General features: G+C 29.8%; 1 protein-coding gene across 2 annotated transcripts in view; it reads left to right on the top strand.

Annotated features, from left to right (window-relative positions):
• Window positions 1-16,395, top strand: part of LOC100209604 (thioredoxin domain-containing protein 16) — a 51,095-nt gene extending 34,700 nt beyond the window's left edge. For both annotated transcript variants that reach the window (XM_065788375.1, XM_065788376.1), the window contains 3 exons: window positions 1,493-1,583; window positions 8,884-8,992; window positions 15,835-16,395. In XM_065788375.1, coding sequence (XP_065644447.1) covers window positions 1,493-1,583; window positions 8,884-8,992; window positions 15,835-16,067 — 433 coding nt within the window. In that variant the 3' untranslated portion in view covers window positions 16,068-16,395. The remainder of the gene's footprint in view (window positions 1-1,492; window positions 1,584-8,883; window positions 8,993-15,834) is intronic.
• Window positions 16,396-22,659: the final 6,264 nt, after the last annotated feature.

Below are 22,659 nucleotides of genomic sequence, written 5' to 3'. Positions count from 1 at the left end.
TTCTAACGGGTAATGCGGAAGTTATCGGACAGAATAAAAACGTCAATAACTTATTTATAAATAAAAAAACAAACTACTATTATATTTTTTTTAAATAAAGCATTTATCTTTTAATAAAAATATATTATTTTTTATATGAAAAAACACCACCATCTGCAATTGATCTCAATTTTGCTCTGACGCCTTTCATATGCGACTGTAAAAAGTTTAAATCAATTTCTTGTAGTTTTAGTTTAATGCGATCAATTAAACCTTGCTCTGCTGAAGCTTGCCAATCTCCCTTGTAAACCTTCTGTGCCAAATGTCCCCAAAAATTTTCAATTGGTCGTGCTTGAGGCACATTTGGGGGATTGGATTCTTTATCAACGTAATAGACATATTGGTCCATCCAATTTAGAAAATCTTTAGAATAATGAGAACTTGCTAAATCTGGCCAAAATAAATAGTTAAAGTCTCCATGATACTTGTGAATGAATAGAAGAAGTCGTTTTTCTAAACATTCATTAATATAGATCGATGAATTGATCGCTACAGCCTTGGAAGTGCGAAACAATGGCTCGGACATACCACGGTCAGATATGGCTATCCATATTAATAATTTTTTTGGAAATTTCTCTTTTCCTATAAAACGAACACTTTCCGTAGTATCCAGAATTTCCAGGCATGTTGTCCCCTGCAAAACAAAAGTATTTTTTGTCATCGATGACTAGAAACGATTTTGTGTTATAGAGTTGGTTAACTAGTTTCCTGCTTCTTTTCTTTGCCTTTATTTGTTGTTCTATAGTGTATTTGGAGTCTTTTCACGATTTCTATATTTAAAATTCATTTTTTTTAACTGATGACCAATTGTCGATTGATTTACACCGAATTTAATACCTATTTTTCTCTGACTGACCCCTTTTCGATTGTTGACAAGTCTCGTTAATTCGGCTTTCTTTTCTCTAGTTCAGGATGTCAGACGACCAGGGTGCTTTCTATCAGAAAACGATTGAACAGTTTCAAGTCTTTTAAAGTTATCATATATTGTACTTCGAGCAAATCCTTCCTTTTCAAAATGATTTACGATTTTTTTTTTTTATATTAGGTTTATTTACAAAAAACATTTTTAGTTGCTTTCGAAAAAATTCTTGTTCAGTTGCATTTAACCTCATTTTACCACAAAAACTGATTATTAAGCTCAAATAATAATCAGTTTTTGTGATAAAATCAAAGTAAAACCACAAAAACTAGTTATTATGCTCAAATAATAAAATTAAGATTTGTCCGATAACTTCCATATCACCCGTTATGTAATAGAAATATTGTAATGTCATATGATATTACATAGTATTATTTGATATTATATGTCATATTTATTCTTTTAACTTTATATACTGATATATATTTAATTTATATAATTATTTACTATACCTCTTATAAATACTGGTATACTTTTGATTTGCTGTAATTCTGTGTATACTTTTAATTCTTGAATGATAATAAATTTTTTTAGTGAGGATGCATTGTCAAGAAAAATTTGTACAAGTTACATTGGTTTACAGAAACGCAACAGTGTTAGCCTTATTGTAGTTAATCATACAAAGGTAAATTATATATATATATATATATATATATATATATATATATATATATATATATATATATATATATATATATATATATATATATATATTAGGATGTATCAAAAAACAACGGTTTTTCAAAATTGCCTTGTCTGTGCTCTAAATGTGTTCTATACAATAAAATGACACTGTAAAGATTTTTTAAGCAAAAAATATTCTTAGAGGTGCCCAAGGGCCTTTAAAATTTAAAGGGTCCCTAACAATAAATGTAAAAAAAGTTCTTCAAAACTAGGTCAACCTGGTACTCAAAAAAGTGAAGTTATATAAAAATTCCAAAGATCATAACTGTTTTATAAAAAATATATTAAAAAATATACTATAAATTAGTGTAATAGATTCTAATTGGTTTGAGATGACATCAACAAGTTATTTTTTTTTATTATGTCGATTAAAATGTAGGAATTTTAGTTTTTTACAATTTTTCATCAGGTTATTTGATAAAAAAAAGTAATTGTTAAAATACTTTAAATGTAATATTTTAACTAAATGAATTATAGAACAGTTGCACACAAAAAAAATATTTTTTTTGTGTGCAACCGTTCAATAATTCATTTAGTTAAAATATTACATCTTTAGTGAATCATTCTTTTTTTGGTACATTGGCTTAGTTGTTTATGGGTAATTGCAGTCCTTTCATCTTATCTCTTAACAGCATCTATTACAATAAACTCTCAATTATAATAGAATAAACTCTCAAGATTAGAGTTTATTTTTCACTATTCTTCTAATCTACGCTCAGAGCACCAAGTTTAAATATTTCTGATTGTTAGATTCATTCTTCTTGTATGACTGTGTGATCTGCAGACAATAATTTTATAAATCCATTCTTGAGATAAATTAGCTCTACCACAGTATTAAGCTGAGAGGTTTTTTAGAAAATAAAAGATTTTTTAGTTTTTAATAAGTTGTCAAAAAAATTTTTTAAGGCTATTATTTAATGCCTGATTGGCAATACATTGGTATTAAAACACAAATAATCCACATAAGTTTGTACTTAGTAATTCTAACCTTTCAACCTAGTTCAATTTTGTACAGTTGCTGCAGATTGTTATTAGACAAATAGACAGATTAGAAAGAGATATTAGTCAGATATTCTTAGTAAGGTTTAACTAAATTTTAATGAGTTTATTTATTAAGAATGGGATTTAAAAAATTGAGAGTATTTATTGCTTCTTATTTTATTATATATATATATATATATATATATATATATATATATATATATATATATATATATATATATATATATATATATATATATATATAACCCTTAGATGTTGTCCGAAAGTTTTTTCCATATTTTGTTGACAAAAAGTAAAAATTAAAATGCAAGACCGGAATTTTTTTTTTTAATAATGATAGACTGCCTGCCCCAACCAAACCCTCAGTCGATGTAGCAGCACTCCCTTGCGGGTCAGGCTATTTGTCAGTCGATGTAGCAGCACTCCCTTGCGAGTCAGGCTATTTGTCAGTCGATGTAGCAGCACTCCCTTGCGAGTCAGGCTATAAGATATTCGATGTAGCAACACTCCGCGCATAATTTACAGTAAAAAAAAATAAAACTAAAAACATTTTATTAAAAAAAATAAAAATAAAAACATTTTATTAAAAAAAATAAAAATAAAAACATTGTTTATATTGTTAAAAACATTCAGAATGTTTTTAAAAACATTCTGGTCAATTAAATTTGCGTTTTTGTGGTTTTTTTATATAACAATTAATTTGTAATTAAATTAATGGTTTTGACTTTCGTCCAACACGAAAATGTTGAACGAAAGTCAAAAGTAATTAAAAGTGACGCATGTGTTGGCGTAAGAATCACTTTTTTCCTTCCGCTCTTCCCAAAGACAACAAACTATAGATCTATATATATATATATATATATATATATATATATATATATATATATATATATATATATATATATACACATATATATATATATATATATATATATATATATATATATATATATATATATATATATATGTATATATATATGTATATATTTAAGTTATTATTATATATTTAAATTTTCATTATTTATTTATATATTTAAATTATTTAATATTTTATAAATTTAATAAACATATATCAGCAGATATATCAGCAAACTGATAATAGCAAATCTGATTTTTAACTTTTTTAATTATGGAATTATGAATAATTTTAATAATTAACAGCAGGGTAAAAATATATGAAATCATCCAGACCATGACACCCTTACGTCTCAGAATTTGTTTATTTTTACACCACTTGCAGTCCATATCAAAAAAATAATAACTGCGAAAATTTTAGTTAAAAATACCAATGGGTTCCAGAGATATCGTCACTTGAAATAATGCTGACTCAGCATTTTAGTGATTTTCTGAAGTGACTACAAAGCAACTTTGACATACAGTATCTTCATAATGGCTTGGGGATATTTCCTAAAATTTGGTACTCTAATAGATTTTAACTTGAGGAATCCAAAAAAAGCACCCTCAAGACTCGATTATCTTAAGAAATGCCTCATTTATCCAATTTTGTTCAAAATTATTGACTTGTAAATTAGTGATTTTTGGAGGTAAAAAATTAGATTCATCAATTGTCTCTCTAATACGTGATCAAAATTTGCATTTAAAAATGGTGTCTCTTTAGAAAAATTTAAATTTTGTAACAAAAGCAAATAAAATATTTTTTAAAACATTTATTTGAATAAAACATCAAATAGTGTTATTTATTGACTAGTTTAGGACATTTATAGTCATGGGCCAAGGGGGATATCCTCCCCTCCCATGGGTGGCCCCTACGCCCCTCCCCCAATCTCCCTAGATTTTTTTTTTTTTTTTTTTTTTTGCATAAAATGAATAAATAATGCAAAAACATACAATTTAATTTTAATTTAAAAAAAAAAAATTTCGTTATTTCAAATTGGTGACTTAAAACCTCCTTTTATATAAAAAACAAACATAAGTTTTGTTTTGTTCCTTTTAAAGGTATTTACTTGTTTGTATTCTCTTAAAGAATTACTTTTAATTTTATAGCTATTATATTATTTTGTTAGGTAATAAATAATAAAAATAATTAATATGGAGAAATGTGACATTGGAAAAAGTCTTAACATTCATTGCCACAAAACTGGATTTTCAAGAAAACAAGGTTTTGTTCAATTTAAAGATCTTCCTTGTGAAAAACAAGAAGAAATAATATGGCGAGCAAAATTAAAGGAAAAATATAGTTCAATAAGAATTATATGTTGTTATCATGAGCAATTCTATGGAAAATATTTTGAGAGAAAAATTACAAAGTGTTGCAATCTTTTTGGAACACACAAGGAAAGTAAAAAAATTGCTATAAAAGGTAATCTTACCTTATTTACAACAGAATTGATATGGAAATTAAAAGAAAACAATTTATTATTTATAAAATGTTTGATAATTTCAGTTATTTTAACCACGTAAAACTAAATTTGTTTTTTAGGTAATATAAAGATTTCCATAGACATGGCAAACTATTTGCAAAAAAATAATGTTTATGTAACCCTAGGTTGGAAATTCTGCATTAAATGTTACAAAAAAGCAATAGAAACTGATGAAGATTTAAATTCACAGGAGGAATGGGAATCCAAAAGTGAGAAAAAAATTAAGTTAGATATCACTATAGAATTGCTTGTAATTTCGCCAGTCAAACTAAAAAGTCTTTCAAAACACAGCAAATTGCCTGTAGCAAAACAAAAGTTTAAGAACACTATTGACAGAGTTGCAAAAATGGTCTCATTAGCATATAATATTAAAGAAACTTTTTTAACAACAGAAATAAAAAGCCCCATTTTAAACAACAACATTAACAATGACCATGATCTAGACATTTTAATGTATGAAATAAAAAATAAAATTTCAGAGACTGACTCTTATTGCCATAAGGTGCAAATGTTAACACTCGCACCAAAATCATGGACACGTAAAAAGATATCAAGCTACTTTGAAGTGTCTGAGTATCTTGTTCGAACAGCAAGAAAAGTTCAAAATGAGAATGGAATTCTATCATTACCCGGAAAAAAAACTGGAAACCCACTTTCACCAGAAACAGTTAATTTAGTGATTAACTTTTATCAAAGTGATGAATTTTCAAGAATGATGCCAGGAAAAAAAGATTATGTAAGTATTAAGAAAAACCAACATGTTCAAAAAAGATTATTGCTACTCAATCTTAATGAATTACATGTTGCATTTAAAAAAAAAAACCCTAACGTCAAAGTCAGTTTGTCAAAATTTTGTACTCTTAAACCTAAATGGTGTATTACAACTAATGCGTCAGGTACCCACAATGTATGTGTTTGCATACATCACCAAAATACAGAATTTCTCATTGATGCCATTAGGTGGAATAAAAGTTATAAAGATTTCATGGCATTGATTGTTTGCTCTCTTGAAAATGTAGAATGTATGTTGCATTGATGTAACCAATGCCCTGGTATTGAAGTGTTAAAAAGTTTTTTAGTGAAGGAGTTTATGGACCATGAGCATGAAGAAGATGTAGTATTTAAGCAATGGCAGAGTACCGATTGTACAACACTACTTTCACAGTCATTGCCACTAGATGAATTTAATGATTTATTATGTTTCAGCATTGACAACCTTACCACTCATTCATATATTGCAAAAACACAAAGTAGATACTTAAAAAACTGTAAAGAAAATCTTAACCAAAACGAATGCTTAATTTTAGGAGATTTTGCTGAAAACTATCAATATGTTGTTCAGGATGAGGTTCAAAGTTATCACTGGAGCAAAAGTCAATGCTCACTTTATACAATTGTACTTTATTTTATAGAGAACAAACTTCTCAAACATAAATCTTTTTGTTACCTTTCAGAAGATGTTGATCATGACACAGGATTTATTTACAAGACTCAGGAAGATATAACTAGATATATCAAAGAAAATCTACCTGATGTATCAAGTGTGAAATACTTTTCCGATGGTTGTGCAGCACAATTTAAAAATTTTAAAAATTTTATCAATCTTTGTCATCACAGTAAAGACTTTGATTTAAATGCTGAATGGGTATTTTTTGCTACCAGTCATGGTAAATCCCCCTGTGATGGTATTGGTGGGACTGTTAAAAGAGTAGTATGTCAAGAAAGTCTAAAACAAATAACTACTGGGCAGATTTTAGATGTTAATTTAATGTACTCCTTTTGTAAAGCCAAGAGAAATGGAATTTATTTTAAGTTATTTTCAAAAGAAGAAATTGATCAAACACGAGCACAATTAGAAAAAAGATATTTAGGTGGAAGAACAGTTCCTGGCACAAGGATGTATCATCATTTTATTCCAATTGCTCCAAACACTATAAGTTATAAAAAAATAAGTACTGATGCATGCACTGAAATATTTGATATCATTCCAAAAAGCAAACATGTAGATATTTCATTAAATATTAAAAAAATGGATTATATTGCATGTTTTTATGATGGATTTTGGTGGGTAGGGATTGCTGAAGATGTAAGTGAGCTTGATATAAAAGTCAGATTCATGCATCCACAGACCAGTTAAAAACTTCTTTTGGCCAATGAGAACTGATGAGTGTTGGGTGCTCAATTCTGAAGTTATATGCCTAATTTCTACACCGCGAACAATATCAGGTCGTACATACAACATATCTGATTTAGATTTGAAGAACATAAACTGTTGGTTACAAAAAAAAATTAATTATGTTTAAAATAATTTTGTTTTTATTTTATTTACCTATTTTGCATTTAAAATGTCTTTTATTTTTTTCAAATTCTTGAATTGTAGGCTGAGAAGGAGGGGTGGGGGTTTAAATAAATCACAAATCACTCCCATCTTATTATTTCAATGACTATATTAGTCTAAAACTACATAAAGATATTGATTGTCAAAATGTTTTAAAAACATTTTAATATCTTTGGTTTTAAAATTTATGACTTAAAATCGTAAAAAGATCTTTGAAATAAGAGGTAAGTATTTATCGATTTGAAGTAACGCAAATAAACTGTTTCTCAAACTTAAACTGAAAAAATATGTTTTTAAAATGTATTTTAACAATCAACTATTATTTATTCATTTTAAGTAAAAAAAAAAAAAATCTAGGAAGATGGGAGGCGGCGTGGGGCCTCCCGTGGGAGGGGAGGGCGTCTTCCTTGGCCCATGACTATAAATATCCTAAACTAGTCAATAAATAACACTATTTGATGTTTTATTCAAATAAATGTTTTACAAAATATTTTAATTGCTTTTGTTACAAAATTTAAATTTTTCTAAAAAGACACCATTTTTAAATGCAAATTTTGATCATGTATTAGAGAGACAATTGATGAATCTAATTTTTTTCAGTAGACCTAAGATGAAATAATGATATACAATTAAACTTTTTACTCAGGATTTTGGGCCACAGTCTTTATTTTACCTCCAAAAATCACTAATTTACAAGTCAATAATTTTGAACAAAATTGAATAAATGAGGCATTTCTTGAGAAAATCGAGTCTTAAGGGTGCTTTTTTTGGATTCCTCAAGTTAAAATCTATTAGAGTACCAAATTTTAGGAAATATCCCCAAGCCATTATGAAGATACTGTATGTCAAAGTTGCTTTGTAGTCGCTTCAGAAAATCACTAAAATGCTGAGTCAGCATTATTTCAAGTGACGATATCTCTGGAACCCATTGGTATTTTTAACTAAAATTTTCGCAGTTATTATTTTTTTGATATGGACTGCAAGTGGTGTAAAAATAAACAAATTCTGAAACGTAAGGGTGTCGAAAATTATTTTTTTTGGATGATTTCATATATTTTTACCCAGCAAACAAAGAATAGATGACAATTTTGCTAAAATTTACAATAATTGATCCTCAGAATAGATGATTTGGATATTGATTATTTTTAATTCATGACATAACCTTTAACTTTAAGTTTAATTAGGTTACAAATTTATTTTAAGCTGTTTTTAACACAGATCATTGAGACAGATGTTACATAAGTTCTTAACTTTTGACCAATTAAGTCAAAACAGTTATAAATATGGTTAAGTTGAATTTTTATCATTTATCACCAACTTTTGTTTTTGTTTAAATAGTTATAGCTTAAAGTAAATATAATCGGTACATGTGTGTGTGTGTATCAGTAAAAATGATATTCGTTTATAACTTTTTATTGTGTCATTCATGTTTTTTTTATCTTTTTACATTTTATGAATATAGAAATAGTATTAAAAACAAAATAAATAAATTGTTTATTGGTTAGAAACTTTGAATTTAGGGTGAAGTATACTATCTTCCTACATCTAAAGTCACTGTTAAGGAAGTATTAATTCAAGAGATTAGCATTTGGCTTTTATCATTAGAGTCAGGGAAACTAAAGGCTACATGTAAATATGATTGTGTATTTCTTTAATGCTTTTGAATTTTTTTTTTGGGACTAAATATAAGGTTAATTATGTTAAACTACTACTATTTTTTAAAACCAAATGTGATAGTGATAAAGTTCGATTCCCATCACATCCCTGGTAATACTATCAACTTGTCTCTCAGCACAGCAACCTGTCAAGGTTTGTGTTTCAGAGTTAAAGTGTTAAAAGAGGGTTGTAACCACAATTAATCTAGCCTCCTCAACTGTAGTGGTTTTCTTGGACTTGGAGAGGTGAATTAACATAAAGAAAAAACCTGTTTCAAAAATTTATAAAATTATTTTTGAGCTTGAAACTCTGCTTCAAAAAATGCCTGGAACACTGTTCCATTTTTAATCTTTTAAAGCCTGTTGAATGATATAGTGGTATAAAAAAACCTTATTTGCCTAATTTATAAAATATAATAGTTTTAAAATCTTTTTCATAATATGAAAATTAAATAAGTTTTGTTAATAAAAACATTCCATGTTTGTTTTTTAAATACTTTTTTGCTTATTACTAGGGGTCGTAAAGGCAAGAGAGTGTCAAAGGGTCGAAGTGCAGGGAAAAAACTAGACAAATAAAACTTTTTAGAGCATGCAGAAACAGATACAGTAAAAAGAAAGGAGACTTTGCTGAATGACAAGTTAAGCAAGAGTGAGTTTTAGTTGATGGAACTAGAGATGATAGCTCCTTTGAGCAGCAACCATGATAGTACTTGTAGAAAAGAGAAAGAAACACAGATATAATAAGACACCTTATAGCAATGAGACAGAGGCTCAAGCTTGACAGATAGAGTAGGTACAACTATGTTTACAACCCATTTTTACATCTTGTCTAGAGAAGAGAAAGAGCATTATTAGAAGAACCAGCCCAAATATGACAATAATATTCAAATAAGAGATTAGTTGGGGTAGAGAATGGAATCAAGAGTAAGAAAATGGCAAGCACGATAAAGAGAAGCAACCTTAGTGGATGCTAAGTTAGCAATTGAATATTGAAAATAGCAAAGTGAACGATAATTCAAGAAGATGCAAAGAAGAGGACTCAAAGAGAGGGTTACCAGTCATTAATAAAGGAATCTCAGCAGTATTGCGGTAGCTGTTTGCTGTAAATAACTGACTTTTGTTGGAGTTAAAATTTACAAACCACTGCAAGTTTCAATCTGTTATAGAAGTGAGTTCAGATTCAAGATCAGTTGCCTGTTCTAAGCAATTGAAAAAAGAAGTATGAAGTTGAGTGATCAATGAATTGAACCACTCTAGTTGTAAGATTGTTAGGAACATCATTGATTTAGATGAGAAACAAAACAGGATCAAGGATAGAATCTTGAGGTTACTGGAAATAAAGAAGAGTGTTGGCCTTCAAGGATAACTTTAATAAAGTGGTTAGAAACAAATGATTTGATAATCTCAAAAACTTTCCCAGATACACTTTATAAAACAAGCTTATGGAGAAATCCAACGTGCCAAACTTTATCAACAGTTTAAGATGTGTCAAAAGCTAATGACCTAGCCCCACAGCCTCTGTCTAATGCCCAAAAAATTTTTTCGATCACAGTAGTTAGCAAGTCATCCGTAAAGCAAGAACATAGAAAACTGTATTGATTTTCTGACAGTAAGTTGTTTGACTTAAAATGGGATGTTAGAAATTTGTTGTTCAAAGACTCAAAGACTTTGCTAATAACAGATAGAAGACTGATTGGTTGGCAGTTAAAGGAGTCATACTGTTCTCCAAATTTTTTAAAGATTGGAACCACAGATGCCATTTTGCAGCTGGCAGAAAAAAAAAATTCAGTTAAGCGCTTGTTAAATAGTTTAGAGAGTTTGGGAAAACACTTTTGCAAGACTATCACAGGAATATTTTCTGGACTAAAAGCTGTAGAAGAGTTTAATTGAGATATAACTTTAGCAATGGAAGCTGGAGTGGTTTGAATGTTTAACAATTGGTTAACTCGTTTAACTGGAATGGAAGAAATAGTATGACTATAAAATTCAAGAGTTGAGTTAGAAAAAAAGTTCTTTGCAAATAGTTCAGCCTTGTTCTTAAGAGAGATAATAAGATCGGTCCCATGAATGAGAGATGGAATGTTAGACCTACCTTTGTTAATGATTCTGTAAGATATTTTCCAGAAGTCTTTAGAGCCTAACCTCTGAGATAAAATACAAGATTTAGAAATTTGGGAATAATGGAGCTAAGCATCAGACAGCGCCATATTACATTGACTAATAATCATTTGTTCTCAAGAGAGTTGTTCTTTTAATAAAGACGAAAATAATGATTATGATTAGATATAGAAGATGCACGAGAAGGTGAAAGCTATAGAGTAGAATTAGGCTCGACTTGAATGAATAATAAAATCGAGAATGAATAAAAGCTTCCATTCCTGCCTTGATCCAGGATGTTGCGTAGGAGGCACATTTATCAGCAGAGAGAGAAAATATACAGCCTAAGGACCATCAAGAAGAAAATTACAAAACGAATCCCAGTCAGCTTTAAGGTAGATAAGGTGCAATGAGTCCAAAGAAGAAGTGCAAGATGAAGGATATATAGAAATCATTAAATGGTCAAAACCACCTAAAGGAGAAAATAGAGAAACATGGCATTGTTAATACTATAGTATTTTACAGTTGTTAATGAAATCAGGCTTTTTGAGAGCTTACACAATGTTCAGGAAACCTTACTACCAGCCGGCCTCAGAACTATTAAAATGAGTTTTAGAGCTGTACCCTCATTAAGAGAAAACAGGAAGAGTTGCATAGCCACTTTTAAGGTGGCACAAGCAAATATCTATGAGTAGAGTTAAGAAGATCCATTCGTCATCCTAGGAAGGAAACAATGTAACACAATTTTGCATCAACACCAGCCTAATAGATGAAGAAGGGATTCGAGGCTGGTCAACAGAGTTATTCTGCTTATCCCTAAAGTCTTTGCCTAGGAGGTCCACAAGACAGTAGCTTGATGCAGTTAACATGTGCCCAAGATGAGTATTTTTATTGAGAAATAAAAATAATCTTATTTCTGTAACTAAAAAAACAATCTAATTATATTGACAGTTTTGACTGGTAAGAGAACATCATCAGTTTCAAATGGTGAGAAAGCATAGACAGTTTTAACTGGTGAGAGAACATCTACAGTTTCAACTGGGGAGAGAACTTTGCATGTTTTACCTGGTGAGAAAACATCAACAGTTTTAACTGGCGAGAGAGTATTGACAGTTTCATCTGGCGAGAAAACATCAACAGTTTTAATTGATGAAAGAACTGCAGTTCCAACTGATGAGAGAACATCAATATTTACAACTGGTGAGAGAACTGCATTTTTAACTGGTGAGAGAACTTCATTTTTAACTGGTGAGAAAACTGCATTTTTAACTGGTGAGAAAACTGCAATTTTAATTGGTAAAAAAATTGCAATTTTAAATAGCATGAGAATTGCAGTTTCAACTGATGAGAGAACATCAACAGTTTTAATTGATGAAAGAACTGCAGTTTCAACTGATGAGAGAACATCAAGATGGTTTAGTAGAGTAAAAATATAATTTTCTAAAATTCGTTTTAAATTCAATTCCACCTAGAATCTATTAATATATTTTTGTATAACTCAATAAGGTTGAATAGGCATGTTATAACCCTTTTGTAGCACATAAACAGTTATAGCTTAAAATTTACTCATTACTTTGGTTACCATCCTATTAATAGCAACTGCAACTCTTAACAACATTTCATTTATTCTTTTTGTTTCACATAACTTTTAGTTCGTAAAGACTTCAATAGTCACATGCTAGGCCTGGGCATTTACATTCGTAAGAATTCATCTATTTGTATAAAAGTATATTGTATAAAGTTGTCCATCAAGGACAACCTTTATACTATGATTGGTAAGGAAGGATTCAATAATCTTAAAGATGTTACCTAATACATCATATTAAGAAAGCTTATGGAGAAGACCAGCATGCCAAACTTTATCGAAGGGCTAAGAAATGTTGAGAGTAATAGCCCTAACCTCCCTACATTTATCTAATGCAAGATAAAACCTATTGTTTATTACCATTAACAAATGAACAGTAAAACGAGAAGATCGAAATCCATATTGATGATCAGATTGCAGTTGTTAGATTCAAGATGAGAGATTAAGTGTTTGTTGATTAAAGACTCAAAAACAGGAAGATAACATAGATAATAAGGAGATAACATAGATAATACAGATAACTTAAGATAGGGTTAAAAAATGCCCCTTTCCAGCAAGCTAGATAACAAGACTCTGATAAGCACTTGTTAAATAGTTTTGAAACTATAAACAACAGCTCTCAAAAACATTTCTGGAAGAATATAACAGGAATATATATTGCCTGGACCAATAGCTGAAGAGGAATCTAAGCAGGAAATCACTTTAGATGCAGAAGCTGAAGTAATACAAATGTAAAGCAATGGATCAACCTGTTTGTCAGCTATATTAGGTGAGATGTGATTAGAGGAATCAAAAGATGAGATTGATGAAAAGTTCTTAGCAAACAATTCAGCTCTAGGTGAGGTAAAAAAATCTGAACCGTGCAAGAGAGATGGAATAAAAAATTTGCCCTCATTGACACTGTGAAAGATTATACAGAAGTCTTGGGAGCCTATTTTTTGATCTGAAATACGAGATTTCGTGACCTAAGAATAGTGGGCTTTAGCGTTAGGCAAAACCTTTTTACAATTGTTTCTAGCAATAGTAAACAGACGTCTGTTTTCTGGAGAATTGTTTTGGTGATAGATATGGAAGTAATGGTTACGATTAGAAATTGCAGCAGCACAATGAGAGGAAAACCATGGAAAAAAGTGAGACTTAACTTGGAATGGTTGAGAGGAAATAAAATTCCTTTCCATACCTGCCTGAATCCAAGAAGTTACATAAGAAGCACATTTGTCAGCAGGAAGACGAAAGATTTCATGGAAAAGAGTCGCAGTCAGCTTTAAGGTAATTGTAAGAGGTATGATGATAGGGGGATTCTGATAATGAAGAAGAATGAGATGATAGTTTTAATGAGATCAAACCGTGATCAGAAGCACCTAAGGGTGAATGTGGAGAAACTGAGGACTGACTAGGATCAGAAACAAGACATAAGTCAAGTAGAGAAGGTAAATGATTCTGATTGCTTGGAAAGCGAGTTGGAAAGTAGACAATTTGTGTTAGAGATTGAGAAAAGCAAAAGTTGTGGCCCTTAACACCTGAATATTCATTGATACTAGAGCCATATTATGGGTTATAGTAGTATAAAGTTGTCCTTGATGGACAGCGCTTTTCTTCATTTCCTGTAACTTCAGGGGTTCCTCAAGGTTCTAACCATATGTCTAGTTTTTTTCCTCGAAAATCAGTTCTTTGGAATTCGCTCCCTTCATCTTGTTTTCCTGATTCATATAATTTGCAATCTTTTAAATCATCTGGTAATCATTATCTTGCTTTATAAACTTCATCTTTTCTCTTCCAGTAACTTCAACTTTAATAGTGGTTGCTTGCAGCCTTGTTTGAAATAAAGATGTTAAAAAAAAAATCATGACATTATTTAAAGATTTTTCTCTGAAGACAATATTTAAAGAATTTTTTTTTTGAAAGTTTTGAAATAGTTTTTGTTGCAGCTTTTTATTCTTCTTACCAATGTTTTTTTCTATCAGTTTCATTTTATATCGATTTAAATATTGTTATGTAGTATTGTAACTTCAAATGGTTAATTATAGCAGTTGCTTATTCCTATATGGCTTAATCAACTTTTTGTGTCGTTCTTGAAAAACTTCTGCACATAATTATTTTTAAATGACTAAAAAAATATTATTTCTACATGAGAAAATCTGACAATGCCACTTTCATTTATTTATTAAAATTTCAAATTATGGAACCATAACTTATATTATTAACCACAAAGTATTTAAAATGATCCTTAACATTATTGAATCAAACAAAATCTGTTTAAAATTTACTTTGATTTATCGAAACTAAATAACAAAACGCAACAGTCCTTACTATTCATAGACTTGTTTGGAACATTTTACGAAAAAAGGGTTTTGGTATTCTAAAATTCCATCCTCTCAACTGCAGTCAACTTGATTTATTATAGTGACTTCACTCCGCAAAATCTAATCATCCAAAAGGCTATTAGTGAACTTGAGGCTAACCTAAAAGAACTTTTTTTGAGCTTTAAAAAAATAAAAAAATTTTCAATCTTATGATGAAAATGAGCAACAAAAAAAATGTGTCAGAAACTAAAACAGCTTTAAAGGAACCAAGACAAGCGACAGTGTCAATATGTTAAAATAGTGTCGCAAGTTTAAAGTAAAGCCAATTAACCAGTAGTACCAAAGTGAGCACGCAAATTTTTAAATGCATTTATTAAATTTAAATAGTTTTTGCAATGTTGTTTGCTTTGGGGTACATAATTATTTTGCAACAAATTTTTCTGCACTCATTAAAAAAAAACATTATTCGAATGGAAAGTGGTTCTAGCTTTTCAGCTCCTTATTAATATTAATAAATAATTTAATATTGTATTAGTTTTTTAACTTAAATTTGTAAATTACAACTTCAAAATATATATGTCAATTAACAAAAAAATATATATATATATCATTTAACAAAAAAAAATATATATATGGCTAACCGAACAGCAAGTCTAATACATTTGTGCCAACGTAATTATGTGTTTGGTCTAAGCATAATCGATGCTTTTGTGCCAATTAACGCAAAATGTGGGTATCCCAACTGCAAATTAAATGCAGTTTTGCCAACAAACAAAACGTAGTTAATCCTACTGGCGCCAACTAAATTTTCTATATTATATTCGTTTATAGCATTCTTAATGGTCCGACACTGGAAACCTTCAAGCGAGGGTATTGATTTCGACCATGATATTCAGAAAACACACCAAGTTAAACCCCAATCATCAAAAAGAATGTTTTTTGGGGACGATGTTTACGCTGACACAGCCTTTTATAGAAGTAGTTATAACAGCGTAATAAGCAGCAACACTGAGGGAGATTTTCGTTTTCCCCATCAACAACATTTGATTCATGACGAGCTTTGAGTAACTTGGTTTTTATAATATATTACAAATATAGTACATTATTTGAAGAATATTATTTTGTAAATAAATTTTAAAATTGGTATTTTGTTTATTGATGTCGTTGTACTGTTTTAAATTTTAGTTTTTTTATACGTAAGTTTTATAATAAAAATATTCATATTTACGCTTATAAAATAAAATAAAAATAAAATAAAATAAAAATATTCATATTTACGCTTTTTATACGTTGTATAGAAAAGTAAAATGCATTGAATTTTTTTTTGCAAAGAAAATATAAATATATTGTTGTGAATTTTTTTTTTACAAATAATGAAATTCTATAAATGCATTCAGAGTTGTAGTTATTAGTTTTGAAGTATATGTTGTAAGGGCCATCTAAATAATACGTGGCTGTCTAGGTGGAGGGTAGATGGAGGTAGGTGGAGGGTAAATAATCGAATAAACTTATTAAATAATTTAAAATTTTCAAGATGGCGAGTAACTCTCGCTTTTTTAAATTTAGCAACAACTTTATTTTTTATAACTATTAAAGTAAAGAGTTCAAGAAATTCTTAAGAACTAAGGAAGAAATTATTAAACTCTTGTATTTCATGTATAACTACATAACTCCTGTATTGCCCTCTTTTGTATTGCATGTGGGCCATTCCACGTCAAGTGGAACCACCCATCTGACATCACTGACTCGGATTTTGATGAAAATTGGCTCACATGTTGGGCATATGGACAGAAGAAAAACATGTAAATTTTTTTGACTTAGGTCAATTATTTTCTGAGATATGACCTTTCAAAGTTTTGACCTTTTCACTTGACCTTGGTTATTTAAAACGTTATAACTTTTTTGCTATTATACTTAGGAAGTTGATTTTGGTGGCAAACAGAAGCTCTTGCATAGACAAATAACTTTGTGTCTATGCAAAAAAGTGATAAGTTCAATAAAAAAAAAGTTATTGGTCATTTGACCTTTGACCCTGGTCGATGGCAAAGGTCAAAAGTCATAATTTTTTTTTTTACAGATTGCTTTTTTTATTGTAGATGTCCCATGAAAAAACCTTTTTGGGATTCTCATAAACAGCTTTGGGAATAATATTAAAGTATAAGTTGGTTCTAAAAATTTAATATTTAAATACCTTAAAATTATACAGTATTTTAAGGTAATTTATTAAGTGTAGGCCCTAGGTTATATAATAGCTACCTAATGGCCCATATATATATATATATATATATATATATATATATATATATATATATATATATATATATATATATATATATATATATATATAGTTGAAAAGTAACAAAAAGGCTTTATTTAGCAGTTTTAGCTACATGGTAGTACAGTACGGAATGCAGTATAATATTTAAACCATTACCATTGCAATACATATTTGCTAATAATAAATTAAAAAAGCTATAATAGTTAACGATGATGCAAGTTAAGTGCTTTGGTTGCTCCTTCAGACTCTTTAGAAGTAATGAAGTATGACCAACCAGTTGTAGTTTTGGGTTCGACTGCTAGCAAAAGATCATTCAAATCAATGGTAAAAATATTTGGAGGATCTCTGAAGGAGAAAAGTTGACTTGAACCATGAGGGTGAAGAAAGTTAATGGTTACTTCTCTTTTTTCTGGATTGCTTTCCAACACACAACCTATCCACCAATGTTCATCATACTCTACAACCATGTAACCAGTAATTGAACTGAAGTTGAGCTGGCTAACATTCTGTGACGTAATTTTTTCAATTCTAGACACAGAACTGGAACTATAATCTTGTACTTGAAGTTCATTCGCGGATAATAGTTTAAAGCAATGAAGTTTTTGGGTAACAGGAATCGTTTTAGCATTCGAAAATCTTTCCTTTAATATTGTGAATTCGATTTGCCAATCATTTGCAGTGAGGTATTCAAAGGAAATGCCATGGATATTTCTTTAGCAAAAGGATATAATTGATAAGTGGTCATTATTTGGTCATGGTATGGACGTTGTAAGCTTGCTTTTGCCGCTTTACATTTAACAGTTCCTTCAACTTCATCACAAGGGCCCTTACCATGACTTGTGGCAAAGAAATGCCATTTGGCTGAATTACCAAAATCCTCTTTGTGATAACACAGATTTATGAAATTATTGCAGTTTTTGTATTGTGCTGCACAGCCATCACTAAAATATGCTATTTTTAATACCTCAAATTTCACTTTTAAAAAATCAATTAGTTTACGCTGAAAAAGATAAACTGCAATTGTGTCATGAGTATTACAATCCAAAAGCAGCACATAACTTCCATGACATAAATTTCCTTCATATTTATAATAAAAAACAAAAGGATGTAAAGTTGCTTGATTATTTGTCCAATGATATCCCTGTGCTGCATCTTGTATAATAAATGCATAATTTTCTGAAAAATTACCGATAACCAGAAATTCTCCATCTGATAAATTGTTTTTCTTCCAGTCTAAATATTTTGCCTGCTCTTGAGCAATAAAATCATGCCTAGTAAGTGTTTTCAAACTCCCTAAAAATCTTTCAATAAATTCATCAGTGGATTGTATAAAGGTTTGAAGCTGGGACCTATTTGTTGTAGTCCACTGTTTATACTCAATTTCTTCAACTCCTTTAATTTCAAAGCATTGCAACAGCCGTTCCTTTAGCATAGCAACTCCAGGGCAATTTTTACACTCGCCTAGCGGACATGCTGGCAAGGATTGCATTGGATTTTTGCCAAAGCATGTTTGTAGTTCTTAATAGGGGTTTCTAGTTTATCTTCTAGTTGTAAATCATCCATATGTGATCCGACTATCACGAGTTTAACATTTTGATGAATGGTACATACACACACACAGTGAGTACCACTTGCTCCTGCAAAGACACATTCTTTTGGACGTAGCTCTGCAAACTTCAAAAGCCCAATTCTGATATTTGGATACTTTTCTGAAAATAATTGATAAAGTTCCTTTAAATTACTTAAAACTAATCTTTTCTGAATATGTTTTCTTTCCCCATTTTCCATGACAGATAGAAAATCTTTTTTTCAAGCATTACACGGCTAACAGTGTCAGAGTAAAAAAACTCTTTTACCATATCTTTCACATGTACAGGTAGTGATTTCCCTTTTTTTCGGTTAGGGGTTGATAAAACACCTTTGGTTATTAAAACTCCTTTTGCTTGAGATACAAGTCGATGCGAACAATTAAATTCTCTCATCACTTTTCGATTACTCTATTGAGCAACAAATATTGTCAAAATCATGATCTTTTCACTCTTACTTTGTGTTGATTTATACTTATCCTGAAGCACTTTAACAATGTCATCAGCACATGTGTTGGAAACTTTTTTTTTAGTTGCTTCGTATTCATCATCCTCTAAAGAATCAATAGCATCTGAATTAGTAGATAAAAGGTCTAACTTCCTTTTTACAAGTTTTTTAAGCTTTTTCTTTTTCTCCGGAATATAACTTTTAACAGTTTGTAACTTGTGTTTATCCAAGGGTGGCTCACCCAATAACGACAAGGATTTATTATAAATAGAAATTTCTACTTCCTGGCACTGATAATTTTCATCTCCCTTGTCACTACAAATATCTTGAGATCTGGAACTGCCTTGAGAATCTGACTCTGTTTTACAATTTGTAGAATTTTTATCATCACATAATCCTATTTCGGAAGGTAAGCCAGTGATCTTCTTTTGGCAAGTATCCCATAATTTTGCTCCAGCCGTAAGTTTTGAGGGATACATAGATACTTGCCGACTAGTAGCTACCCTCAAGGTTTTATATTGTTTTTTCTTATGGTGTTGGAAAGGATCATAACAATAGTGTTGTCTCTTCTTTAACTTTTTTACTTGTGCTTGAAATGCCATTTTTAATCTAAATTTAATTTGAAAATTGCTAAAAACTAATTCCTATGTTGTCTTTTGATGGCTAATTCAATGGAAATGAATTGATTATTTAATATAAATATATATAGCTTTAAGCCTCATATAATTTAATACTGACTTAGTATGTATTTATAGTACTAGTAATTAAATTACAACCTTGAAAATAAAAGAAAAAAAAGGAAATAGTTAATAATATATATTTACAATAGGCTATTTACAGAAAATGACCTCACAATATCGCATTTGTAAGGCCGATAAATATTAAATTTTTAGAACCTACTTATACTTTAATATTATTCCCAAAGCTGTTTATGGGAATCCCAAAAAGGTTTTTTCATGGGACATCCACAATAAAAAAAGCAATCTGTAAAAAAAAAAATTATGACTTTTGACCTTTGCCATCGACCATGGTCAAAGGTCAAATGACCAAATGACCAATAACTTTTTTTTTATTGAACTTATCACTTTTTTGTATAGACACAAAGTTATTTGTCTATGCAAGAGCTTCTGTTTGCCACCAAAATCAACTTCCTAAGTATAATAGCAAAAAAGTTATAACGTTTTAAATAACCAAGGTCAAGTGAAAAGGTCAAAACTTTGAAAGGTCATATCTCAGAAAATAATTGACCTAAGTCAAAAAAATTTACATGTTTTTCTTCTGTCCATATGCCCAACATGTGAGCCAATTTTCATCAAAATCCGAGTCGGTGATGTTGAATTTGACCAAAAAGTGGTTCCACTTGACGTGGAATGCCCCATGTATAACTACATAACTCCTGTATAACTCTTGTATTGCATGCGCAAAAGATACCTATCCGTTTAGTTCAACATCTAATTTTTGATTGATTTCAATCAGAATTGTGCTTTCTAACATCAATTGATAAGGGATCGTCCATAAATGTACGCTCGGAGGGGGAGTGGGGGTCTGTAAATAGCGTATATGAGATGGTGGGGCAGCGGGTCAATTATAAAAGTAAAAAGACACTAAATTAAAAAAATATAAAATTTTAGGTAGGTTAAAAGCGTAGGTACATTTAGGGAGGTGGAGGGTACTAAAAAATGCGTATGGCAAAATACGGAGGAAGGGGGGAGGGAAGGGGAGGTCCAATTAAAAAGCGTACTTATTTTATGGACGACCCCTAATGCAACTCATATCAACAATATAATCCAAATATATAACAAATATAATTCATATCAACTTCCAAATGACGTGTCACTGTTTCCTAACAGTAACACGTCATTGGGAGTTTATTGAAGCAAACATTGAAATCATTAAAAAATTGTGCTTTTTAATGATCTTAATGACTTTATTTATTATAATTACATTATGTAATTTACATATAAATGATTGCGATGACGTAAACAAGGTTTTTAACACAATTATTTGTTAGCATATTTGACTATTTCAATTCTTAAAACATCAATAAAATTCACTAGCTTAACATATTGATAATTTAAATTCACTGTTATCTTTTATACATTACAAATTCAGAATTAATTAAATTCAATTATTTTATAATAATTGAAACGATACTAAACAAAAACAGTTTAAGGTTCCAATACTTTTAAATATTAAATTTGAAAACTCAACTACGTCAAACTGTTCTCTTTAAATCAAATTTATGTAACTCAAAATTAAATTTAAACTTTTAATATAATGTAACTATTTTTGGCCTGGTACTACTTGTACCTGGAAGTCAGACAAAAGCTATAAGTTCAAGCCTCGCAAGGATAATAGTGGTTGTCATTTAATCTTGTTTGCTAAGACAGCAAATGTGTCAGGGAGGACATAAAACAGCTGTGTAGCGAAGGAAATTCGGAAAGTTTGGAAAAGGGCTTTTTAGGTTTTTAGTCTTTTTGCTGTTGTTTAAATAATCTTTTTTTTGTTTAGATTGAAATAAAGCTTACAAAATTAAATTAGATTGAAAGGTAGAAGGAAAAAGAGAAGAAATGACAGAGTTTAGAAAAAATGTCTTTGTTTCAGAAGATGCTGAAGTTTCTGAAAATGAAGATATTACATCAGAGTGTTTTGTTTCGGAATATGATTTTAGACGTCTCAGAGTCTAATTATGTTTCTTGTAAACAGAATAACATGATTTCTTAGAATTTACAACTTAAAAACTTATTCAAGCAACATCTGCTTGTGCTACAAGGTACAATATAAGTCATTGAGGCCATTTCAATATGCTAACTAGTATTCTTAATGCTTCCAATATTGATATTGAAATATCCCTCTCTCAGCTCTTCATAGGAACTAATATGTGAACATTTAGAAACTATTTAGAAATAATTTTATTAGAAATCAAATCATAGATAAAGTTAAAAGGCAAAAGACTAATGTTGCACATTGCTTTTCATTTATATTTGATAAAGTGTCCAATTCACACTTGCTGGTAACTCTACCAGCTTCAGCACGAACATTAACTAAATAGTAAATAAATAAACTTGTGAAGCAAATTTGTAAGCAGAAAAACATCTCTGTAACAAATGATAGAGTGGAGTTTGGTATATTCACTTCAGATGGTCCAGAATCGGAAAACATTCTTTTAGGTGTTCACATGATTGAAAACTCAAAGTTCAAATAAAAAAGACTTTTAACATTCTTCAATACTATTATTGTGTAGATCCAGTTTTTACAGTTAATTCAGATACAACCAGTAACAATACTGGTAAATACCATGAAGAAATTGCAACTCTTACTGACATCAAAATCCAATAAGTTCT

This window comes from Hydra vulgaris, chromosome 01, assembly GCF_038396675.1.
Source record: "Hydra vulgaris chromosome 01, alternate assembly HydraT2T_AEP".
In the NCBI taxonomy this organism is placed as follows: Eukaryota; Metazoa; Cnidaria; class Hydrozoa; order Anthoathecata; family Hydridae; genus Hydra; species Hydra vulgaris.
The sequence above is the reverse complement of the archived record's forward strand: the minus strand, read 5'-3'. Positions and strand labels throughout refer to the sequence as shown.